The following is a 23,140-nucleotide window of genomic DNA, read 5'->3' on the forward strand; positions in this document are numbered from 1 at the left end:
AATATTAATAGAATCAATGAAATAATAATAAACTCTTGATTTATTGGTTAATAAACATTTTAAGGTTAAGACAAGCAAGACCTTTAATGATAACTTAGCTTTTACTTCGATTTTAACTTTATATTAATAAATATAATAATTGTCAAAAATAAATTATTACCTTATATAATATGTTCAATCTGTATCTTTATCTATATTAATCAGTCCGTATTTACAAAATCATAATCTGTGCTATTTATGCTTGCCCATAAACAAATAACAGTCAACATTTCTTATCTGTGGTAATTTTGTCGTTTAGGTTTTAAGCCAACCGACGCCATTATTGTGAAATATAATTTTAAAGAAATATTTCACGTGCTTAAACCTATTATAACTATTTTCCAATAGATTATAATATATCCTACTTATAAATCATGGCAGACAACGACGATCTTCTCGACTACGAAGATGAAGAGCAGGCAGATCAGCAGATTGCCGATGGAGCGACCGAAGCGGCGCCAAAAAAAGAGGTTAAGGGATCCTATGTATCGATTCACAGTTCAGGCTTCAGAGATTTTCTTCTAAAACCTGAAATTTTGAGAGCCATTGTCGATTGTGGTTTCGAGCATCCATCGGAAGTACAACATGAGTGCATTCCGCAGGCAGTACTTGGTATGGACATATTATGTCAAGCCAAATCCGGTATGGGGAAAACCGCGGTCTTTGTTTTAGCAACGCTGCAGCAACTGGAGCCTTCGGATAATCATGTCTACGTACTCGTTATGTGCCACACAAGAGAATTGGCGTTCCAGATCAGCAAAGAATATGAACGCTTCTCGAAGTACATGTCCGGTGTCAGAGTGTCAGTATTCTTCGGAGGGATGCCGATTCAGAAAGATGAAGATGTGTTAAAAACAGCATGTCCCCACATCGTCGTCGGAACTCCAGGTCGAATTTTAGCATTAGTTAACAGTAAGAAATTAAATCTGAAACACTTGAAGCATTTTATCCTGGATGAGTGTGACAAGATGCTGGAATCCCTTGACATGCGACGTGACGTCCAAGAGATATTCCGCAACACTCCTCACGGAAAACAAGTTATGATGTTTTCTGCCACATTAAGTAAGGAAATCAGGCCAGTTTGTAAGAAATTCATGCAGGATCCTATGGAAGTATATGTTGATGACGAAGCAAAACTAACATTGCACGGTCTGCAACAACATTATGTTAAGCTTAAAGAAAATGAGAAAAACAAAAAGTTGTTTGAGCTCTTGGATGTATTAGAATTTAATCAAGTGGTTATATTTGTTAAGTCTGTTCAAAGATGCATAGCACTCGCTCAACTCCTGACTGACCAGAATTTCCCAGCTATTGGAATTCACCGAAACATGACACAAGATGAACGTCTTTCCCGTTACCAGCAGTTTAAGGACTTCCAGAAGAGGATATTAGTCGCCACAAATTTGTTTGGAAGAGGAATGGACATTGAAAGAGTAAACATTGTCTTCAACTATGACATGCCTGAAGATTCTGATACATACCTGCACAGAGTTGCTAGAGCCGGTAGATTCGGTACCAAAGGATTAGCCATAACCATGGTGTCAGATGAAAATGATGCAAAGATACTTAACGAAGTTCAAGATCGCTTTGATGTCAACATAACAGAGCTGCCCGAGGAAATTGAATTGTCAACTTACATTGAAGGACGATAAAACTACAAACAATATTTTTCATTCCTAATTTTACTAACTTGTATTGGTTATCATAAAATAAGCACTTAGTTTGATATAATTGATGTTTGAATTGTCACCATTTGAAGTTCATATTTGAATTATTCTACAATTTCTTGTAGATCTTTTGTTTGTAACTAAGTGAAAATAAAGATATAAAACTGTGGCAAAAAATTAATTACTAGACTTAAGATGTGATTAAAGTGACATTTGATATTGTGAATATACTGTTTTCTTTGCTCCTCCCATCAAATTTAATGTAGTTGTAAAGAAATAATAAGGTGAAATGAAAAAAACATTATTTACTTTTTATATATTTAATCATAATAACAATAATGAGTTTAAACTTTTACATATTAAAAATTAATAAGTATAAATGTTTCAACAGTTAAAACATAAATCCCTATGAGCATGCTTCAAAATTTATTCCTGAGTGTAAGTTTTTTCATGAGTCAGTCTTGTAATCATATCAAGAGCCCACTTTGGCTGATCTCCTGGAACCATGTGTCCAGCATTCCTTACCATAATTTCTACTAACTTCCCACCCTGCTTCACATACCCTGCCAATTCTCCGTCGACATACCACTGATATCTCTTGGCAGACTTATATTCATCTGATCCAGTGAAATTAAGGTTTCTCAAGTAATTTAGAGTTAATGGATATGCAACAATTATGTCTAGTTGACCGCTGTAAACAACAATATAGTAATGGTCTAACAATTCACTTATCCATGGGGCTACAGACTTCATTACATCCTGTTTAAGGTGTTGCTCTACATCTTTGCCATCATTGAAAGTTAAATTTCCAACATGGATAGATTTTCTTACAAAGCTGCTCTGTAGCATGGGACCAAAGTCCTCGAATTTGTTGTAGTCTTTAGTATGCAAATAATTGAAATAAAATTCGAAGCCTGTCATGTTATAAAATGTACTCTTTCCATTTATTAAATCTCCATTCAATAAGCTATCGAAAGCTTCAAAAGCCTTGTCCCACTCTTTCTGTTTGATCAAGTCAACAGCTTTACTCTCAGCATCAGCAAATACAGTGGCTTGATTCCAGTCAATTAAACCAATTTGATACAAATACTTGCTATAAATTAATTGATGTTCAGGATCACTGAGACCATTACCAATAGCCAATGCCTTCAGATTGATTTTTATTTTTGCTGTAGGGTTATTCTTGTAAATTGTATAAGCCAATGCAGGTACATATTTACCAGCATAAGATTCTCCAGTGATAAAGAATTTATTAGCCTTTAATTCAGGGAACAACTGGAAGAATTGTATAAGGGTAGAATACAATTGTTCTCCTACTTGTGTTTGATTGACGCAGTAACCTTTTGGATCTTTAGTAAAACTGAAGCCAGTTCCAACAGGGTTATCAATATAAATAATGTGATGGCTTAAAGCCCAGTTATACTTGCGTCTTTCAAATCTCTTGTTACGAACTCTGAGAGGCCCATTTTCAGTAAATAGTCCGTAAAGGGAAGTAGCGCCAGGTCCACCTTGCAACCATACGATCACAGGAGCATCTTTCTTGTTGCTAATCATAGCCGGAAAATACCAAAAGAATTGATTGGAGTCATATTGTTTGTTTACAGTAAAAAAGCCGGAGTAACTTTTGATTCGTAGACTTTCAGTAAATGGAACTCGAGCTAGACGCCTACCTTCCGTTATATTCCCACTCTCGATAAACGGTGTGAGGAAGAGAGCAGATCCTGGATCGCCATCATCACGTTCTCCCAGATTTATTTTCGGGTACCGGTGAAAAAAACAGTTGGCTGATAATATTTGAAATATTAATAAACTCCATACTAGTACTAGAGACATGTTTTCCTATTGAAATGCTAATAAAAGTAAGTTGGGAATGCGTTAACTATACATTTAAATTCGTTATCAGATAATAATTTTAAAATGCGTACGTAGTTATACAAAGCAATGAGCACATTGTTAATGTTATCGCTTTACATGTAACCCGTAAGTAAAGGTCAACTCAACTTTAGATACCTAGAATATACAGATAAACTGATAGTTTAATCATCTGTTGAAGAAATTATAGATCACATAGAGTACCTACGTTTAAGTAACTATTAAGCGAATTAATCTTTCATACTCTTAAAAATTTAAACAGAACATCATGAGAAAAGACGAGAAGTTACTAAGTAGTTATTTTCACATAGTAGGTAAATTAATTATATCAAAAATAGCTTATAATAATACTTTTTTATTTCTAAATGGAAAATGAAAGGAAACTATATATTTAACAAATATTCTCTGATATTTTAATTAACTAATTAGTAGTGTAAAGTTAAGATTAAAACATCCCTGTAACCTTGTGAAGTTCAAAAAATATTCGCGAAAAATCAACATTTCAATTTTCGGCATTAGTAATGTTGCCTGCGAAGATAGGTAGGCGCACGGTCGATTATTTTGACGACGATAGTTATGTCGATAGCAATGCACTTGGTAATTTAAATAAACGATCATCTTTACAAAATGAAATATGTGAACTATGACCAGCTAACGTGACCACATTAACAAACTACCTATGCTTTAAAACCATTTTATTTTTACTTTGTTTGTAAATTCAAACAATGTAACTATTCTAGTCATTATTACTGTCTGCTTCAAATTTATCAAAGATATCAGTGGAAATTTGATTGATTTATGCATTATTTTAATGTCTTTTAATTCTCCCGAAATTAAATATATAATAAAATAAATATAATACAATAAATAAATATCACAGAAACAGCAACACTGGTTGTCGGATATTTTAATTTTCTATGCATAACGAAATTTTATGCGCAGACGGAAAATAAGTTCAAAAGTTATTTAAACGTCTAGTTTTTATGCCACACAATGAGTATTTTTTACAATTTATGTTTAACCTTTTATTTCTTATTTATTTGTTGTCCTCTTGTGTACTCCTTAAGTTTTCCTTATGTCTATCCTCGCCTGAAGTTACTAGCTAAAACAAGGAGTCAAGGAGATACCGGCGATCCCCTAATTTTAAGCCCTTTTATTGAAGAAGGCAAGATTGAATTGGCCCAAAATTTGTCTCGGGTACCATTCACTGAAAAAATTGGCTTTATTAGCCACTCGGGATTTATTACAGTGGACAAGGATTATAAATCTAATTTATATTTCTGGTACTTTCCGGCATTTAATAAGAATAAAAACGCGCCAGTTGTCTTGTGGTTGCAAGGGGGTCCTGGCGGAAGCTCTTTATTTGGATTGTTTGCAGAAAATGGTCCAATAATAGCTACAAAAGAAGGATTTTCTGCACGAAAGTATCACTGGGCCTTAAAAAACCATCTCATATATATTGATAATCCTGTAGGCACTGGCTTTAGCTTTACTGATGAAGATGGTTATTGTTCAGATGAGCAGTGCATCGCAAAAGGCCTGTACTCTTGTTTACAGCAATTTTTTGCGTTGTTTCCTAGTTTAAGCAATAATGAATTTTACATCACTGGTGAATCGTATGCTGGAAAATATATTCCATCATTGGCTATGGAAATACATAACCAAAATTTAAAAAGTGAAACAAAAATTAATCTTAAAGGTTTAGCTCTTGGGAATGCCTATTGCGATCCTATTAATCAAATGGACTATGGAAATTATCTCTATCAACATGGTTTAATAGACAATGGACAGAGGAATTTTTTTAATAAAATGCAGGCTGAAATAGTAAAAAACATACAAAAAGAAAAGTGGATGGAGGCTGGTATTCTGATGGACACATTAATGGATGGAGATCTCACAAACTTTTCTTATTTCAAAAATTATACAGGTTTTAACAACTACTACAACTTTCTTGTTCCAGCAAATATGTCAGATACGGAAATATATATTAATTTGTTAAATAATGATGAAATAAGACGTATGGCCCATGTCGGTGGACTGCCGTTCCACTCAGGAGAGAAAGTTCAAATGCATTTAGCTGTTGATATATTAAAATCTGTTGCACCTTTACTTTCAGAACTACTTTCTCATTACCGAGTATTATTTTACAATGGCCAGCTAGACATTATTGTGGCATATCCATTGACTGAAAATTTCTTACGTAAATTGAATTTTTCTTCTTCGGATGAGTACAGAAAAGCACCAAGAACTATTTGGAAGGTTGATAATGAAATAGCAGGGTATATGAAAAGAGCTGGCAATATCACAGAAGTGTTAGTGAGAAATGCTGGTCATATGGTACCTTATGATCAACCTAAGTGGGCCCTAGACCTTATTACACGTTTTATAAGGAATAAATTTTAAAAATACTTTTTTATAAATACATACATAGGTTTTGTAGCAATTTAAATGAGCATTGAACATAACAAACCATTTTAATATTTTTATGAGATAATTTTTTAAGATATATTGTTATTAAAATAGTTCTATAAAATACTCCTGATATCTTTAATGATTTTTTAAGTATTTGTTTGTTGTTAATATTTGTAAATAAAATATAAAAAAAAATTAGAACTGTTTAATTCATATTTCTAAACAATAAAAAATAAATAATGACATATGCTTAGACTTGAGGGTCAATTCAATTAATAATTAAATTAGATTACAATTATGATTATCTAACTTAACTAATTAAAACTTACAAGTTCTACTATAGACATTAAATTTAATTGATTAATAATAGTAATATTATAACCACAGCATTGTAAATTTACATTTATTATTGAAGTTTTATAACAAACATACAAATTCAACTCAAAACAACAAAACTCCTGCTAATATATATTTATTATCATTTAACACATTGCATTGACTGTACATGAGTAATTTAGGAGTATTGTTTTAGGGCAAAATCATTGGTGCCTTGTACTATTCAAATTAATTATCCCATTTCCAAGAATCTATCTTTAAAAAAGTTGTGAGAATTAAAATTATACACCAATAATTATATTAGAATATCATTTATACATTTATTATTTAGGTCTAAGGTGTTTTGTTTTAGGTAGAATGGCGTAACTGTACATAATGCTATATAGGCGGTATTTAGTTGAAAACCACGACTTGTTTCATTTAAACTTATATAGTTAGTTTGTAGCCATTGTCAGGCGAGTAGTGCCGTGAGGGCGTCGAGGAATTGTGCTCGTTGAGTTACAGGGAGCGTTAAGATGGACGAGTCCACGTGGTCTAGAGAAACTGATGCTCCGCTCTTAGTGGCCGCTTGTTCGAACGCCGCACCGAATAAACTGTGAAAATCATAAAAATTCGGTACACTTGTTTATATTCACATAGAGTAATAATAATAAAACTTTACATGCAAAACTTGAGAATGTCTAAAGTGAAAGTATCATGGGCGATTAACTAACATTGATGATTGAACAAGCGTGAGCGCAGCCCCAGATTCCTTATTCCGTCACTATAACAATCAACTGTACCAACGAGGCATTCAGTCTTATAGTAATATCAATATATTAAGAAAAGTCACTGACTTGCGCGGTTCGTGGTCGAAGCGCGGCGGTAGGCCGAGCAGTAAACAGTTGTCAGCTGCGTGCGGCGCGGAGGCGAGCAGTGCGCGGGGAGCGCCCGGCGCCGCTCGCGACACCCAGCGCGCCGCCTCGCGCAGCCACAGCGGCCCGCGAAGGGACCCCGCCTCGGGACTGCCCTGTAACGCAATTAATATGTATTTAAAATATAAGAGTGAGTCGAGATGGCCCAGTGGTTAGAACGCGTGCATCTTAATCGATGATTGCAGGTTCAAACCCAGGCAAGCACCGCTGATTCATGTGCTTAATTTGTCTTTATAATTCATCTCGTGCTCAGCGGTGAAGGAAAACATCGTGAGGAAACCTGCATGTGACAAATTTTATAGAAATTCTGCCACATGTGTATTCCACCAACCCGCATTGGAACAGCGTGGTGGAATATGTTCCAAACCTTCTCCTCAAAGGGAGAGGAGGCCTTTAGCCCAGCAGTGGGAAATGTACAGGCTGATACTTTATGTATTTAAAATAGTATGTAATAATTGATGAAATACTGGATCACAGCTGATAGTGGAATAATGGCACGATTATCCAAGAGTGAGAAATTAATATTCTATTTCTTTAAATGGTATAATGTTAACATCCACCAACAGTGAAGGGTTCTATAATGTTCAAATTATTTTTAAATAAATATTCAAGGACTGTTATAATTATTTCTATGAAATCATCATGTGAAATAAACATCAAGCTGCTCATAAATTTATATTTAGTGGTTCATCCTCTGCTTAAAATCCATTATAATCCTCCAGTTTTTCTGCATTGTTGTCCAATTTAAATAAATTAATGTATTTATGTATATGTTATAGTCAAGAAATGAGAGCATAATAAATAAATACCTAAAACCACTTTCGCATTTATAATATTACAGATTATACCTCTTGAACAATAAAATAGTTGAAAGGCCCAGCCAACATGAGCCCTCTAGAAGACAGTATACTGTTAGCTAGTCTGGCTACAGCCTCCAATGCTCGCCTGGCTGCTGCCGTTCCTTGCTTCAGAGCTTCATTTTCTCCAGTTACTTGAAGAGCCGCAAGAGCATGTTGAAAGCCTTCTGCACTAGGAATGGTCTCCTAGAAAGAGCAAAATCTGACTACATATTGCAAATCAATCAATGTCTTACTTAGACTCATGCAGCACTTACTCTGTTATAATATATCAGAATTTAAAAAATGTTGCCAACTTTACCAAAAAACCGCATATATTTTTCAAATATAAAGATTTTAGTTTTATAAATAGTTTTATTGGCAGATTGGATTAATGATCAAACAATAATAAATTTAAGTTAGAATAAGTGTCTTCTATAGGGACATGTACAAACATGTTCAATAAGCGCCATAATCGCGTAGACTGTGTCCAAAGCGGCGACGGGCGGCGAGTGGGGGCGCTGCAGCAGAAAAGTGGCGCGCGTCGGTACGGGCAGCTTGTGCTTAGGAGCTGCCGACTCCAGCGCCGTGAGAAGAGATCTCCGGAGCTCTACGTCCATAGAGCGGTATGCTTGACGAGCCTGTTGCAGTGGAAACCTGCCAAATCAGAAACAATTGAAATTTTTACTTTTATAATCCTACATATTAGATTGAAAGATAGTGTGTAATAGATGAGAACGGTATCCTACTACTATTATAAAGGCGAAAGTTTGTATGTATGGATGTTTGTTACTCTTTCACGTAAAAACTACTGAATGGATTTGAATGAAACTTTACCACAATATAGCTTATACATCAGAATAACACATAGGCTACAATTTTTGAGGTTTCTAATGTGAGGTCGTAAAAAAACACATTTTTTGCGCTTACATTGCAAACGCTGACTGAATCCTACAAGATAGATCAAAAAAATGTACTACAGTATTGTACAACTTAAAAAGGTCTACAAAAAAGTCCATGACGGTATATGTTTATCTCTTGGGAATAACCCACAATAACCATTTTTTATCCTTTACTTTGTACGAGAAATAATGGCTTATTTACGAAGCGATTTTAAGCGATTACTAGACTAGACGGGACGAACCTGAAATCCACAAAAGCTAGTATGTAAAAGTTTCTTGTATGAGGTTATTTTAGTAACGCACTAACCCCATGTCGGCCAGAAGCTGGCGCAGGCGCACGGCTCCCGAACGCGCGTGTAGACGCAGGTGCGGCGCCAGCGCGCCCGCGTGACTCAGCGCGGCCTCTAACGACCACCAGCGGTACAGCGGCAACCACGCGTCTTTCTCGACTATCACACGTGCCACCTACAACATGATAAATTGTACAATTTTTATTCTTCAAGCACTCCTTATGATAATAACTAACTAATAATAATATATAACTGTATCTTTGCAAGTGGTATTCACCTTAATAGGTAATGCATTTAGTTTTAAGTTGTATTAAAATTGTATACCTTTGTATGTGTTGATGTATTCACTAGTGAATCTTAAATAAATAAATATTTTTTTTCTTTTTTTAAATAACTTAATGTATTTATGTATATGTTATAGTCAAGAAATGAGAGCATAATAAATAAATACCTAAAACCACTTTCGCATTTATAATATTACAGATTATACCTCTTGAACAATAAAAAAATTGAAAGGTCCAGCCAACATCTTTATATCAATTATAACTTAGGAAGAAAATTACACGATGTGCGTCATCGTCGGCGGCATGTCTCTGAGCGGCCGCTACATAGCGATGCAGCGGTTCTGCGTCCAACAGACAGCGAGCGGGCGAGCGGTAATGTAAAGCCTCGTGGGCCGCTGCAGCCACGGCTGCGCTCCACAGTGTCGACGCTGTGCAGCGCGACGCACGCGCTGCTATTTCTAGGGCTACGCATGCGCTCTGAAAAATTGTCATAAACATTAAATATATTCAAATCATATTCATGTTATCTTCCAATGGAAAACAAACATGGTTTGGGACATGGTTTGGGTGGGTTGTCCAGATTTTAAAATAATATTTGAAATGATTCATTCTCCTGCTAATTCATTTATTTATTTGTAAATCATCAGGTGATTAAATAATTTAATTTTTTGGTTTCCAACCAAATTATATGTAACCCTTAGAAGATAGCTAAAGCCAACATGTATATATATAACGGCAGAAAACTATTTGGTTTTATAATTATACATGTTTTTGTAAATCAATAATACTCTTTTGATACTTTTATATGAAAAGAAATGTGTTGAAAGAAAAGCTTATTCTACAATAGCTTATTCTACAATAGATTTCTTCCAGCCGTATAAGATGGACTGATGAGTTTGTAATTGGTATTCTTAACATATAGATAGATAACATTTCTATAGATTGTAATGATAAAATAAAAAAATATATAAATTCTTTTATCTAACAGTCAATAAATACTAGGAAAAATTATAAAGTTTGGTTGCTAATAAAGTGAGATAATCAATTTTTAAATTTTTAATCTATTTAAGGTAACAATTATATTATACATACTGGTTTGCCGTAATAGGAGAACTGTGTGTAGTTAAACATGAGTGTGTGTCGCCTCTCTTCCCAAGCCTTTCGAGCTCGCCGCCTCTCCACCACAGCCTCTATACCCTCTCGACCTTCTGACTCAAATTCCTATGAAGTTAATGTAGTGTTATTACTGTACAAATCCTTTGATGTTTTTTTTATAAAATACATACTTATTATACATTTAGAGCTTAGTTAGGTTACTCTATAAGTAGAGTTAGGCAATATTGAATTACTGTAATGATAAAATCCTTATTACTCACTTCATCCTCTTCATCATCTCTAAATATATCATCAAAGTTTGGAATGTTCTCTTCATCATCCTTGTAGATGAGCCTCACCTATAATGAATTAACATCATGACTTAGTTTACTTATTTAAAATTAATAATTATATATTTTAAATGCAAGGTAAATGCAAGAATTTAAATAAATAGTATACCTGTCCGTCACTATATACATTGCAAATATCTGTTGGTTTATGAGAATCGAGCACAAAGAAAACCACATCTTCTTCCGGCTGCAGTATATCTACCAGGTCTATGGTTCCACCGCAGTTCACCAGCACTACATATTTAATTTCCTCATTGTTTTCATCATAGGCAGTTTTTAGATCCGATATACCCCCCACGGGGACTAATGTATAGGAAATATTATCACACTTGAACAAATCTTGCAATATCTTACAGGCGCAAACTGCGTCAACATCGTAATGAACTAGCAGAAGCACTCTCTGAAATTAATTTATTTTATAAACACATTAACCCATCCAAAATTAAGTATTGTTTAAAAAGTTTTTGTTATTACGTTTCCCAGAAGAACGTTATAGAAGTCATTTCTTATATCTTCTATAAACATTTTAAGTAGACTTGGCGTTTAACCATAAGAAAATACTATGAAATCATAATTTCATGTATGAATTGTAAGAGAACACCTGCACAAAACACAATAGAAAATTGTCAAACTTCTCCTTTCACAGTTTAAACTGTCATAATTTTGCTTCTTATCACTTTCCCGCCAAAAGAATTGACTGCGTTCGTTTTTAAATCAGTTAAATAATAATTACTATTATTCTTGTACTATTATCTGACCAAAAATTGCATCATTCAATTGAAAGTTTTACAAATATTGTAAATACGGCAGCTTATACATATGTTATGTTAATTATCCCTGAAAGTTAAAAGAGAAACATGAAATAAATTTAATTTTTCTTATACCTAATGCAAATAGGATTTATTCAATGTAAGGTAGCTCAGTTTAAAATCAGAGATTATATATTTGACAAGTAAAAACAAATTTAAAGTGAAAAAAGTAAAATGCATTTCTTTATAAAATACAGGTTCGATTTCCATTAGTAATAAAGAAGTAAAATGAAGAATTCGGTGAATACTCTATGAGTTCCTTTTGTTAATTCGAAGAATTATTTTATATTAGAAAAAAAAACGAGCGGAAATGGCCCAGTGGTTAGAACGCGTGCATTTTAACCGATGATTGCGGGTTCAAATCCAGGCAAGCACCACTGTATATGAATATGTACATAATTTGTGTTTATAATTCATCTCGTGCTCGGCGGTGAAGGAAAACATCGTGAGGAAACCTGCATGTGTCTAATTTCATCGAATTTCTGCCACATGTGCATTCCATCAACCCGCATTGGAACAGCGGAGAGAACAGAGGAGGCCTTATCCTAGCAGTGGGAAATTTACAGGCTGTTACTTTACTTTTGCTCAAGATTATTTTGATTAAGGATTAAATAAAATTATGCAATAATTAAGAGCTTTAATGTGTTAATGTTTATCTACTCATATAAAAAACGAATGAAGCTTTATTATTTTCATTTTATGTATTTTAATTTAAACAAATTATAGTATTATTTTATATATGTAGTTATTATAAAGAGTAAAACATGTAAAAAATAAACATTGTTCTTTATTGCTAGGCTTAATATTTATTTTTAATTGTAGGATTATTTTGTTGACAACATGGTTAACAAAAACTCGAATTGTATTTATTGCAATAAATATTATTTAATCACTATTTCTTCTTAAAATTATTAACATGATGTTGGGCTATTTTGTAAGCAATTGTCCCAGGTCTTAATAAATTACTGGACAGTGCTCTGAAATAAGACTTTATAAGCGATTCATCTGTTTCTTCTGGATACAGGTAGTCATTTAATTCATAGCATAAATAACTTTCTGGGCAATCCAGAGCTCTTAAGCACCCTGCATACTCTGACCATAACAGTTTTCGCCATTTAACATTATGTCTTTGAGCAAGTGGAACCAAAACACAAGCAGCAAATATAGAATCTCCATAACTCACTGACTGGAATTGTTCCAAGAACTGAGTATAAAGGTCTTGGAAATTATTAAGACCCATTAATTGTTTGTCAAAATTAAACTTATTGCTTTTCTTAAATATAATTTGTACACATTTCTTCAAAAGAAGATTAATTTTATCATCTAAAAATAATGAGTTATCGCTAAGATAGACACACATTATTCTACAAAATCTATCTGTGACATCTATATCATCCAATAAATCAGGAAAACAAATTTCATTGAACAAAATCCATTCTAAGCAGCATCTTATAATAAGTTCCTTTTCTATTGCTTGTTGTTCTTTCAATTTATTTGCATGATCTCCAACAACTTCAGGAGTGGTCCTTATCTCTTGACTTTTACTATATAGTGATAGTATAGGTAAATAAATCCAGTCTCTTGGTAACACTGGCTCTTGCCACTGTTTTAAAATAATATTCCCCCCTTTGTTCAGTTGCATTGTGTTCACAACTTTACTGTAACAAATTCTGATATCTTCTACAGTAGTAAGAGCTTTACTTAAACCATCATCTTTCGTAATTGATACAAGATTCAATAATCTCTCAGCTGTGAACCACTGTTTGTTGAATATGATGTGATGAAACAAATATTCTAGCTCAATTTTTTTATCAACTCTTAGTATGTAACAAAGTTTACTAGCTACAGAGTAAATAAGGTCTTTGCAAGATTCAGTAACATTACTCTGTATTGCTAATTTAATGATGTTAAACATCAATTCTATTTCCATTCTGGTAAACCAGTTGTTGTTTAAATTTGGATTTTTCTTGGAAAACTTATCCAAATAATTCAAAACTTTTTTCAAATACAATTTACCTATATCTTCATCATTAACAACATTCAAAAGTTGAAATAATGAAACCAAAAGTGGTATTGGTGACGAAATACCCAAAACAGGCAGTACTTTTTGAGTTGAATCAATTATCGATCCTCCAAGGCTTACAAGATTTTTGGATATATTAAAATCTTTTTCCATGATATCTGATAGAAGGTTTGAGCTGGAATTTAAATTATCTATAATAATTTGAAATCCTTTTGATTCAGATAAAACCTTTAGAGTATCATTCAAGAATTTGAGGGTTATCTTTTCATTGATTTTGATTGTTTTACAGCAGTCCAAAGCTGAGCAGAGCAGTCGTAAATGTCCACATGTATAGTTATCAAAATGTGCAGCTTGCATCAACCATTTTTTTACTCCATCCTTGAGAAGGAGATATATTTGATGTTTATAGTTATCATCATTCAACATATTACACTTTAAGAAAATATTTACATACTGTAAAACAACAGCTGCATGAGTTGCTGATAAAACTGAGGAACCAAAGAAAACATCAGTTCCTTGAACATGTTTGTATAATGTATTAACAATGAGTGGATATAGGGATTGAGTATTTTCAACACCTAATCCATAATTAAGTAGATTTGATGCAATGTTGTATGCTTCAATCTGTAACCTCAAACCATAAGTCCCATCAACCCCTGAATTTATATATTCTGATATAGGCTTTAGAAGACCATACTTTGATATAAGAATTTCTCCAATTTCTCTTGACTGCAGTGAGAGAATTCTCACTAACTTAAGAGCAGCCAAAATTGGCTTACCATTGTATATTATGTTAGGATCAAATGTAAAATTAATGCTTGTGTTAGGTATAAAATTTGTTACAATGCTCTTCATTAGGTGGTCACTTTCAATAATTTTATTTGATGTTTCTATGGAATCCCTGGCTAATCTAATTAAAATCTGTATTGAATATTGCACACAATTAAAACTTGGTCTGACATTTTCTAGAATGTAATACAGCCTTTGTATAATGTCAGATCTTAAAACTGCAGCTATAAGGTCTATTTCAGCTAAGTGAAAATCTTTTAATTCAGATTCTGTTGATTCCATTTCCTCAATTTCTGATTTGTCATTCTCAAGACATGGCTGATAGTTGCCTTCCTCAAACCCTATCAATGCATCAAGACAGGCTTCATCTATTCGATTGAATAATAAGTTTCTCATTGCTTTAAGTGCAGGTTCTAGAATAATTAATTTGTTTTCATCCATCGCAATTCTTATTATGAAAAACATTTTGCTTAATGGTATATCTATAATGTCTTTGTATATTCCTGTGCTGTGGTACTCGAGGATACCTGCTATTGTATTTAAAGCTGTGACTCTCTGCTGTATGATTGTGGATCTGGATAATTCAAAGAGTTCCATAAGTGTATACCCTGGTCTATGGGGTTCTTCACCATGATGAAACAGAGTTTTAGTTTTATCTGTATATTCCATGCTGTATGGAAGCAGATAGCCTGTAAAATCAAATCTTGCTTCATATGGATGATCAGGATCAGCTTTCTTGTTCTCATCTATTCCTTTCATCCATTCTAACTTGTCTTTTTCTAACTTTTCAAAATTAACCCATTTATTAACTTGAGGGTGTGATAAAACATCGTTTTCCCACAGGGAATCTCTTTCAAATGAAGATTCAATATCCATTTTCTCTTCCTGCTTAACTTCAGTTGTAGCAGATTCATGTTCTTTAGTAGGCCTTCGTTTGCTTTTAATAAAGTTTACCAATTTTGGGTCTAGACTAGAGAGTAACTTTTGCTGTTCCTTTAAGATCTCATCCTCGGACATTTCTTTCAAAACTTTAACATTTTCACTGTGAATTACTGTTGCATCATTATTTGAAATAATGTAACTTTTTAATGGAACATTTATTGGTTTTGAATTTTCCATATTGAATTTGGAGCATAATGGATCTATATCCATACTCTCCTGCACATTCGTTTTCGTATTTTGTATTGCAGTTAAAGATTTTTCAGTACATTTTAACTTTGGATCACGTTTTGTAACTAAAGGGAAGCCGGTAGGAGGCATTGGCTTAAAATCTAAGTTAACAAAATCGTCACAATTCTTTTCTACAATACTACCTAGAACGGACGGTATGATTTTCGGATAGTAGACTTGATCATCATCTTGTTCGGGCTTTGTTTGCGATTCTGAAACATTCTTTTCTACTATTTCTCCCACAATAGATCCACTGCTAGTGTCGGTACGCGGCCTTTTTCCGGCATTGGTGAGCCCCTTAGATTGAGCATATTTTGATGGTTTTCGTGTAGATGTGCTCGGACTAGGTCGTTTTGCGGTCTGCTGTTCTGTTTTTCTTAAATTCACAACTTGGACTGATGGTAGAGTATTTTTATCTTTAAGAAACTCTTCCTGCATACGTAATATGTCTTCTTCATCCTCACCTGGTTTAGGTCGTCTAATCATAATTGTATTGTTAAAAAATATATCAATATCACTTATAAAAACAAAATATGTGCTTGTTTTTGTTGGTTATGGTTATTTTGAATGTGTCATATTTGACTGAATGTCACATTTATAACTGCGATTTTGAAGTTAAAATTAAGACGACATTTCTTGGCGATAAATAAAATAGACTAATACGAAAATTTTAATTAAACTATAAATTGATTGGATATTTATGACAAAATGTATTCAATTTTCAGTAGTTCAAAAGTAAAGTGTCATTGCAGGAAGACAAATCCTATATAATAGTTTAACGTGCTAGCAAAACGTTACTCGACGACAATCAAAAAACTTAGTTATTGTTTATGCGAAAGATTAGTCGTGAATACAAGAATATTCGACATAATATTTTTCATTGTGTGGAAGCGGCTGAAACCGGTGAAGTTAAGGTTATCAACTGTCAAGACAATTTGTTATTTGACATAACGTTGTCATTAAGACATTTAGATTTTAGACTTTTATCTGAGCAAGTACTGGTGTACACGTGTTTTTATAAAATATTGTTACAATTATTATTTCAAACATGCCTAAAATAAAAAATTTGGAGAAACTGAAACACCCAAACAGCAGGAAAACAATTTCACTCGCCAAAAAAATGTTGAAAAATGAGAAGAAAAATAATAACAAAATTGGCACTCATGTTAAACAAAATTTAATCGGCGAGAAAATTTTGTGGTTTAAGGAGAGAATACCTGAAGGTTGTATTATTTTAGACAAGGAACAGACATTAAAATTGATTGAGACATATTTGGCGCGCTTTGACGAGGAACTTGAGCAGATAGCTTTGAAAAACTCAATTGGTCAAAGGAAAAGTCGACAACATGCAAGCCGGGAAGATATCATCAACATAACGAAGAAAAGAGACATTGAGGAGTTTGAAACTTGTGGTCTTGAAATGCCGGACTTGATGAATGCACAGCAAATGGAAGTATTAAAAAATTGGAATGGTGAATTGAGATATTTGCAAAACTTTAAATTAAAAAGGATAGCTAGAAAACATCTTATATAGTTTAATTTACTATATTATAATAATTGTTATATAACATATTTTTAGTAAGCTAATAAAATATTTTATACAGAAGTGAGAACTTTTAATTTAATGTCTAAGAATTATATATATTTTGCTTGTATGTATTTCTAATTTTGAAACATCGTAATCAAAAGGTTTTTTTTTAAAGTAATTTACCATTTTATTATAATACTCCAGTAGTGCTGGTAAGTGTTAAGTGGTGTTTTCAGTGACAATCAATTCAATTCAAACCAGGCAATGACCACTCAATTATTATTCCCATTATTAAAACAAGATATTTTTAAGGTTTTACTATTTTATTACATTAATATTTACAATTTTAACTAATCAATACAAACATAATCCTAGTATCAATCTAGATATGAAAAATCAAGGAACAAATTATTAACAATTGAGAAATATTATATGGATATTCTACACTAAATCAGTCACAAAAACAGATCAGCTTGGGTAACTGGGTACTATAACTGTAATTGGTATAAAAAAAAAACTAATTTAATGACTTAGGAAAACTACTGTTACAAATAAAAAGTTTCACATACAATTCATTTAAACACCAATATTGTACAAAATGAAAACAAAGATCAAAATTTAATAAATCTTAGTTTAGCATATTTAATAATAAAATATAAATGTACCTGCATAGTTGACAGATTGTTGACAGTTAATGGAGAGCAGATTTAAGATCTACCACATCATAAAGAATATTATTTGACTGTTTGGATTACATTTCCAATCAAATGACTTTGATATTTATTTTTTCACTCATTCAACAGATTTTTGTGGTAAGTCTGTGTTTGTCTTTTGTATAAATCTTACTAATATGTGTTAAAGATTTTTTACAAACCATTATGCAGCATATAATATGAATTAAAATATTTAATTAATGCATTTATAAACAAATAGAAAAAAATAGTGCTGATAATGGATATTGTAAAATGTTAACATAAAATTATGATAAAATTTATACATAAGTGTATGAATAAATCTTTTGTTCAATCAACAAATTTAATTCAAAGTTAAAAAATAAGTTCCAATTTCAAATGTCAAGAGGACAATTTTATTAATAAATTTATTACCTTTCATCAGCAAAGGGTAAGACATTAATATTATGTTCATAAAACATTATTATTTCCTATTGTAAGTTAACATAAAACCTCTTGTACCTTGTTGTTGTATAGTTAAAGTGTTTGTACATAAATACAAATCATAGTAAATACTTTAGTTACTCTGATTTCAATTTTCTTATTTGAATGTATCTCTCGTATATTTCTTTTGTTTTAAAAAATCAATACATTATAAGATGCAGTAAAAATGTTCTACATAGGTAATAATTTTTATATAATCTGTTGATTATATCTACCTATAGACATAGGTAATGTATGAAGTGTAATCTATCCTTATATTGTCAATGCCCTGATCAAAGTAGTTATGGCTCTTTTGTCGATAATTAGTGGGCCATGAAATTCATACACATCTATACAAAGTATATTTCTTGGCAGAATGAAATTGCACATGTTCTAATTATCTGTATTAAAGGGTAATCCTTTATTTTGTCTGATTATAATTTATGTTTAAAATAATTTAATTCATATGTACATACAATTTTTAATGTATATGGTATAACATTATCAGATTCTTTAAAAACATAATTTAAAAACATTTTTTTTAAGGTTTTTTCACATTTTATCATACAATCGATAATTAGGATGTTAATAAAGATATTTTGTAAATTAACTTTAATTATAATTTTAATTTCATTTAACATTACAATTATTTAAAAATAATATTTATCGTAATTTAAAGATGAGTTCATAATCAATAAGATAATAAATTATAAATAACACTTGGCTTGTCTATGAAGTAATTACTCTGATAAATGCCACAATTTTAAATTTTAGTTCATTGAAGTTATGGGCATCAATTTACTGTGTGTAAAAATAAAAAAAAATAATTATTTGAAGTGTCGGCAAATATACCTTAAACTTACTTAGAATTAAAATAATAATAGAAGAGATCAATAAACTATTTTTATGTATTTCTAACGGACATCTCGTAAAACTTTAAATAAATAAAAAAAAAACTATTGTAAAATATTGGACGATTTGCACAGATTAAAAATGTGCCTGGATCAAATCAAATGGATCATAAGTTATTATGCCAGTTGTCTAAAACAATATTATTTAAATACTAGCTACACTTTCAAATTTACAATGAGTTAATTAAGTTTTAACCCTTCTTCTAAGTTTTTATTGCAAAAGTGTTAAAAAGCATTATGGCAGAAAATAATATTTATGAATAAATCGTCCCACGCATATTAACAGGTTTTCTACCATTATCTGAAAAATGGTGTATAGATAAATTTCTCTCAGACTAACTTTTCAAATTAAGTTATATCTTAAAATAAGAAATGTTTTCATATTAATTAAGTTACAAGTTTTTGCAAGATTCCAAAAGAAAAATAAATTCCACAAAACTTGCCACCTTTGAATATTAGTAATATTTATTTTTTATTTTCTTTTATCTACTAATACAACTAGGCACTTGATAGTTTTGAAACATAATTTATATATAGTACATATATTTATTATTATTTTTATTGAATATCAACATTTTCCCGAATGGCATTTATTGATGAAATTTCCTACTTTAAAACATAATTCATATATGTTTACTACTATGTAAAGAGATTATATTGCCTTTTTATGTAATTTTGATACTATTTGTATCCTGTATTTAGAGTTTTTATATTCAACATATATTCAATATTTATTTGATTTATAGTTATAGTTAGTTAGAGTTACCTAGCATTTATTAAGATCATTTTTTTTGTTATGCCTTTCATATGATGTAAGTGTGGAAGTAGGAATAACTTTTATATTACAAGTTTCAGGCAGCTAAGAATTTAGAGAGCAAATAATTCCATTAATTTATCAATTCAATTTTCCTAAGTTTAATTTTTAACTTAAGACAAAGGATCCTTATGCACATAAAATGAATCAAGTAAACAGAGGTAAGTGATAAAAGTCGTAACCTCTTTGTCCTCGAGCAGCAAGCCATATGTAGACAACATGATATGCTCCAGGCACAAAGCATATCAAACCAGCTACAAAGAAGACTGCACCCTGTAGGCCATTCTCGGGTTCGGCAACAGCAAACGCGCCCATGCCAAGGAGTCCAACTCCAACGAGCAGGAGTATGACAGCTGCACAGACGGTTTTCCAGTTTTCTCTCACTTTTGGATGATTCCAGCAGTAAAGGGATTGTGTGGCTTCTACATATTCGTGAATAAGTGAATCTGAGTCCCTTGATGTTGTATCCTCAGTGCATTTATAAGTTTTACTGAAACAAAAATAACAATGGCATAATTATATGATCTTCAGTATGGTACACAAAATAGTTGAATTCAAACAAGCAGATTTAAATACAGTTACATTAGATAAACTGTTTATTATCCACTCATTAATGAAAACATAAAATGTATGATTAATATTATGTTTCAATAAGTTTTTTTGGGTGGAAAAATTTTAGCTCACAACCTACTGATATTTAAGGACTCCTCACCTCTCAAATATAATTTAAGATCTACTGGGTAATATTGGGAATGGATGTTTTACTGTTAAGAATCATATAGATCATCAGTTCCTATGCATTTTCTTTCTATACTTAATATCTTATTGTTTTTAATAACAATGATTTAAATATTTAATCTAAAACCTGCCCCAGAAATAAACATGCCCTGGATGACAAATAGTAAGAAAATACTGACATCAACATATTTTTTATTTAATAGTATAATATAAAAATTTGATATTATAATATTTAATCTTGAATAAATAGATTTTGTTTCAGTATGATAATTATTGTATTTGTTTTTTTTTTTAAATATAATTATACATAAAACAAAATGTTTTTTATAGATTTGGTTTATTTATTACATTAAAAAAAAATAACATAGCTGAGTTACCTAAGGTATGGTAATTATTCCTTTTTTATGATTATAATTCAAATATATTTTTTTTATATTACTATTTTACTAGTATTATTATATAAGTGTAATAAGATAATTTACTTGATCAACTCTAATGATAATATTTGACTCACAGATACTTGTGTAAATATAAATAAAATAATTGATGATGTAGCATGCATATCTTCCACCTTATTATTCTATTTATAAAACAAACATTCTCTATATGTTAAAAGGCTTCCTCATATGCGTCACATTGTATTTACTTATCAAGGTTAAAAAGAAATACTTTTATATTTATTTTGTTTACTCTTACATTATGTATCTACTAAAGATTATCAGATATAAGATAAGTATTGTAGTATCATTGTACAAGCCAATGTACTGTTTCAAATTAGTGATTATTTAGCGCAATTAGTATAATTATTAAGCGAACCAGGTCTATGGGGCGCTAATAACGGCTCGCTATAGTTCAAAAGCCTTTGCCCCACTAAGAATATGACTCACAAAGGTCACGAACATCATGTTTATTTCAGGCGTGTTTTACGTGTTACACAAATTATATTTAATATTTAAACCACTTAGAAAATTATATTATGAATGACTACATACTCACCTAGACAGAAAATCGCCTCCATTCTTAAATTTATTCTGTAAAGGAGACCTATCACCCGTAGCACCGTATACTTTTATCGCTTCATCAGTCTCCTCTTCGAAGGCATCGTCGATTGAGAAACGTTTATCACTGTTGCCGAATGGTCTTGTCATTTTAAAATTTATCTTTTAACGAGCTGGAGATATAAAAAACATAACAATGTTGTACATTAAGTACAAAGACAAAACACAGCTGTCAATTTATCATATCAACATGCGCCATATTGATTATTGATTATTTATGTTCGAAAATTTTTATTTTTATTTAATGGTTTGGTATTTAGCTTATATAAAAAAAATATTCAAATATAAATACAACACACATGTAATTATATTCATCATATTAATTTTGCACTATATATTTATAAGCGAAGCTAATTCTATTTTGTCGTAATTATGTTTGATCAACACTCACGCTAATGTTTAAAAAAACAATATGTATCAAAAGTTGAAATGAAACAAATATTCTCACCATTTAATATTATACTAAGTTTATCTTATGACGCAGGACTTGTATTAGTTCAAACAGACGGCAGCGTGGAAGAAATAAAATTAGATGTCTTTAACTAAAGAATGTCAGCAAATCTCTTTAGTTAAAATTTCTTAGCTCATATCCTTAATAGAAAGATCATAATATTTCACCTTTATACTTTTATTTAAGCAAACTCAATAATTTAAAAAAGTTATTTTATATTATAACAATAATAAAAACTGACATAATATATTCCATATACAGTGGTACCACACCGACACAATGTTTTTGAGATTAATTAAATAGTACTACATTTGTTTGTCTTATAAAGATGTGGTGTACTGAAACTTGTACGAAAAAACAGCACATGTTTGCACTAGCATTTACGAGCAAGATCAGTGTATGACTTCACGCACATCAATCAATCGCTGTATATTAGACTTAGATGTTCCTCTTAAATGGCATTGCAAACATCATCCTTTATTTTAAATTAGGTTGATGGTTATGGTATTACTGCAAGACTATTTAATATACAGTAACGTAATAAAAAAAATAGAACGAGGTATTTCGTTACTAAATTTCGTAGGCACGAGAGTGTAAAATAAATGACGAATGAATGAAGCGAAATAATAGTGAAAATATTTTTAATAGACCATTTTAATAAATTAATCTTAATTTTCCTCAAAATTGATATATGTGCG

The 23,140-nt window shown here is 31.5% G+C and overlaps 7 protein-coding genes across 7 annotated transcripts; 3 read left to right on the forward strand and 4 right to left on the reverse strand.

Moving 5' to 3' along the window:
- Nucleotides 1–262: 262 nt before the first annotated feature.
- On the forward strand, nucleotides 263–1,932 carry LOC124532775 (ATP-dependent RNA helicase WM6). The gene has a single exon (XM_047107841.1). The coding sequence runs from the start codon at nucleotides 414–416 to the stop codon at nucleotides 1,689–1,691; it is 1,278 nt and encodes a 425-aa protein (XP_046963797.1). The 5' UTR covers nucleotides 263–413; the 3' UTR covers nucleotides 1,692–1,932.
- A 75-nt stretch (nucleotides 1,933–2,007) lies between these two features.
- On the reverse strand, nucleotides 2,008–3,717 carry LOC124532776 (venom serine carboxypeptidase). The gene has a single exon (XM_047107842.1). The coding sequence runs from the start codon at nucleotides 3,537–3,539 to the stop codon at nucleotides 2,133–2,135; it is 1,407 nt and encodes a 468-aa protein (XP_046963798.1). The 5' UTR covers nucleotides 3,540–3,717; the 3' UTR covers nucleotides 2,008–2,132.
- Nucleotides 3,718–4,469: 752 nt separating this feature from the next.
- Nucleotides 4,470–6,126, forward strand: LOC124533218 (venom serine carboxypeptidase-like). Its single transcript, XM_047108419.1, has one exon. The coding sequence runs from the start codon at nucleotides 4,572–4,574 to the stop codon at nucleotides 5,979–5,981; it is 1,410 nt and encodes a 469-aa protein (XP_046964375.1). The 5' UTR covers nucleotides 4,470–4,571; the 3' UTR covers nucleotides 5,982–6,126.
- A 134-nt stretch (nucleotides 6,127–6,260) lies between these two features.
- Nucleotides 6,261–11,658, reverse strand: LOC124533197 (cell division control protein 45 homolog). Its single transcript, XM_047108382.1, has 10 exons — nucleotides 11,472–11,658; nucleotides 11,107–11,397; nucleotides 10,929–11,006; nucleotides 10,645–10,773; nucleotides 9,832–10,029; nucleotides 9,286–9,443; nucleotides 8,532–8,733; nucleotides 8,089–8,283; nucleotides 7,163–7,335; nucleotides 6,261–6,919 (listed from the first exon to the last, which is right to left on the reverse strand). Exons 1-10 carry the CDS (start codon nucleotides 11,520–11,522, stop codon nucleotides 6,778–6,780), a joined length of 1,617 nt encoding a protein of 538 aa, XP_046964338.1. The 5' UTR covers nucleotides 11,523–11,658; the 3' UTR covers nucleotides 6,261–6,777.
- A 1,006-nt stretch (nucleotides 11,659–12,664) lies between these two features.
- LOC124532790 (RNA polymerase II-associated protein 1) lies at nucleotides 12,665–16,442 on the reverse strand. The gene has a single exon (XM_047107864.1). The coding sequence runs from the start codon at nucleotides 16,272–16,274 to the stop codon at nucleotides 12,699–12,701; it is 3,576 nt and encodes a 1,191-aa protein (XP_046963820.1). The 5' UTR covers nucleotides 16,275–16,442; the 3' UTR covers nucleotides 12,665–12,698.
- A 369-nt stretch (nucleotides 16,443–16,811) lies between these two features.
- LOC124532791 (translation machinery-associated protein 16 homolog) lies at nucleotides 16,812–17,346 on the forward strand. Its single transcript, XM_047107866.1, has one exon. It carries the CDS (start codon nucleotides 16,837–16,839, stop codon nucleotides 17,320–17,322), a length of 486 nt encoding a protein of 161 aa, XP_046963822.1. The 5' UTR covers nucleotides 16,812–16,836; the 3' UTR covers nucleotides 17,323–17,346.
- A 1,275-nt stretch (nucleotides 17,347–18,621) lies between these two features.
- On the reverse strand, nucleotides 18,622–22,190 carry LOC124532893 (transmembrane protein 134). The gene is made up of 2 exons (XM_047108010.1): nucleotides 21,930–22,190; nucleotides 18,622–20,685 (listed from the first exon to the last, which is right to left on the reverse strand). Exons 1-2 carry the CDS (start codon nucleotides 22,079–22,081, stop codon nucleotides 20,343–20,345), a joined length of 495 nt encoding a protein of 164 aa, XP_046963966.1. The 5' UTR covers nucleotides 22,082–22,190; the 3' UTR covers nucleotides 18,622–20,342.
- Between the last annotated feature and the right edge of the window lie 950 nt (nucleotides 22,191–23,140).

This window comes from Vanessa cardui, chromosome 10 (genome assembly GCF_905220365.1).
Source record: "Vanessa cardui chromosome 10, ilVanCard2.1, whole genome shotgun sequence".
Taxonomy (NCBI): Eukaryota; Metazoa; Arthropoda; class Insecta; order Lepidoptera; family Nymphalidae; genus Vanessa; species Vanessa cardui.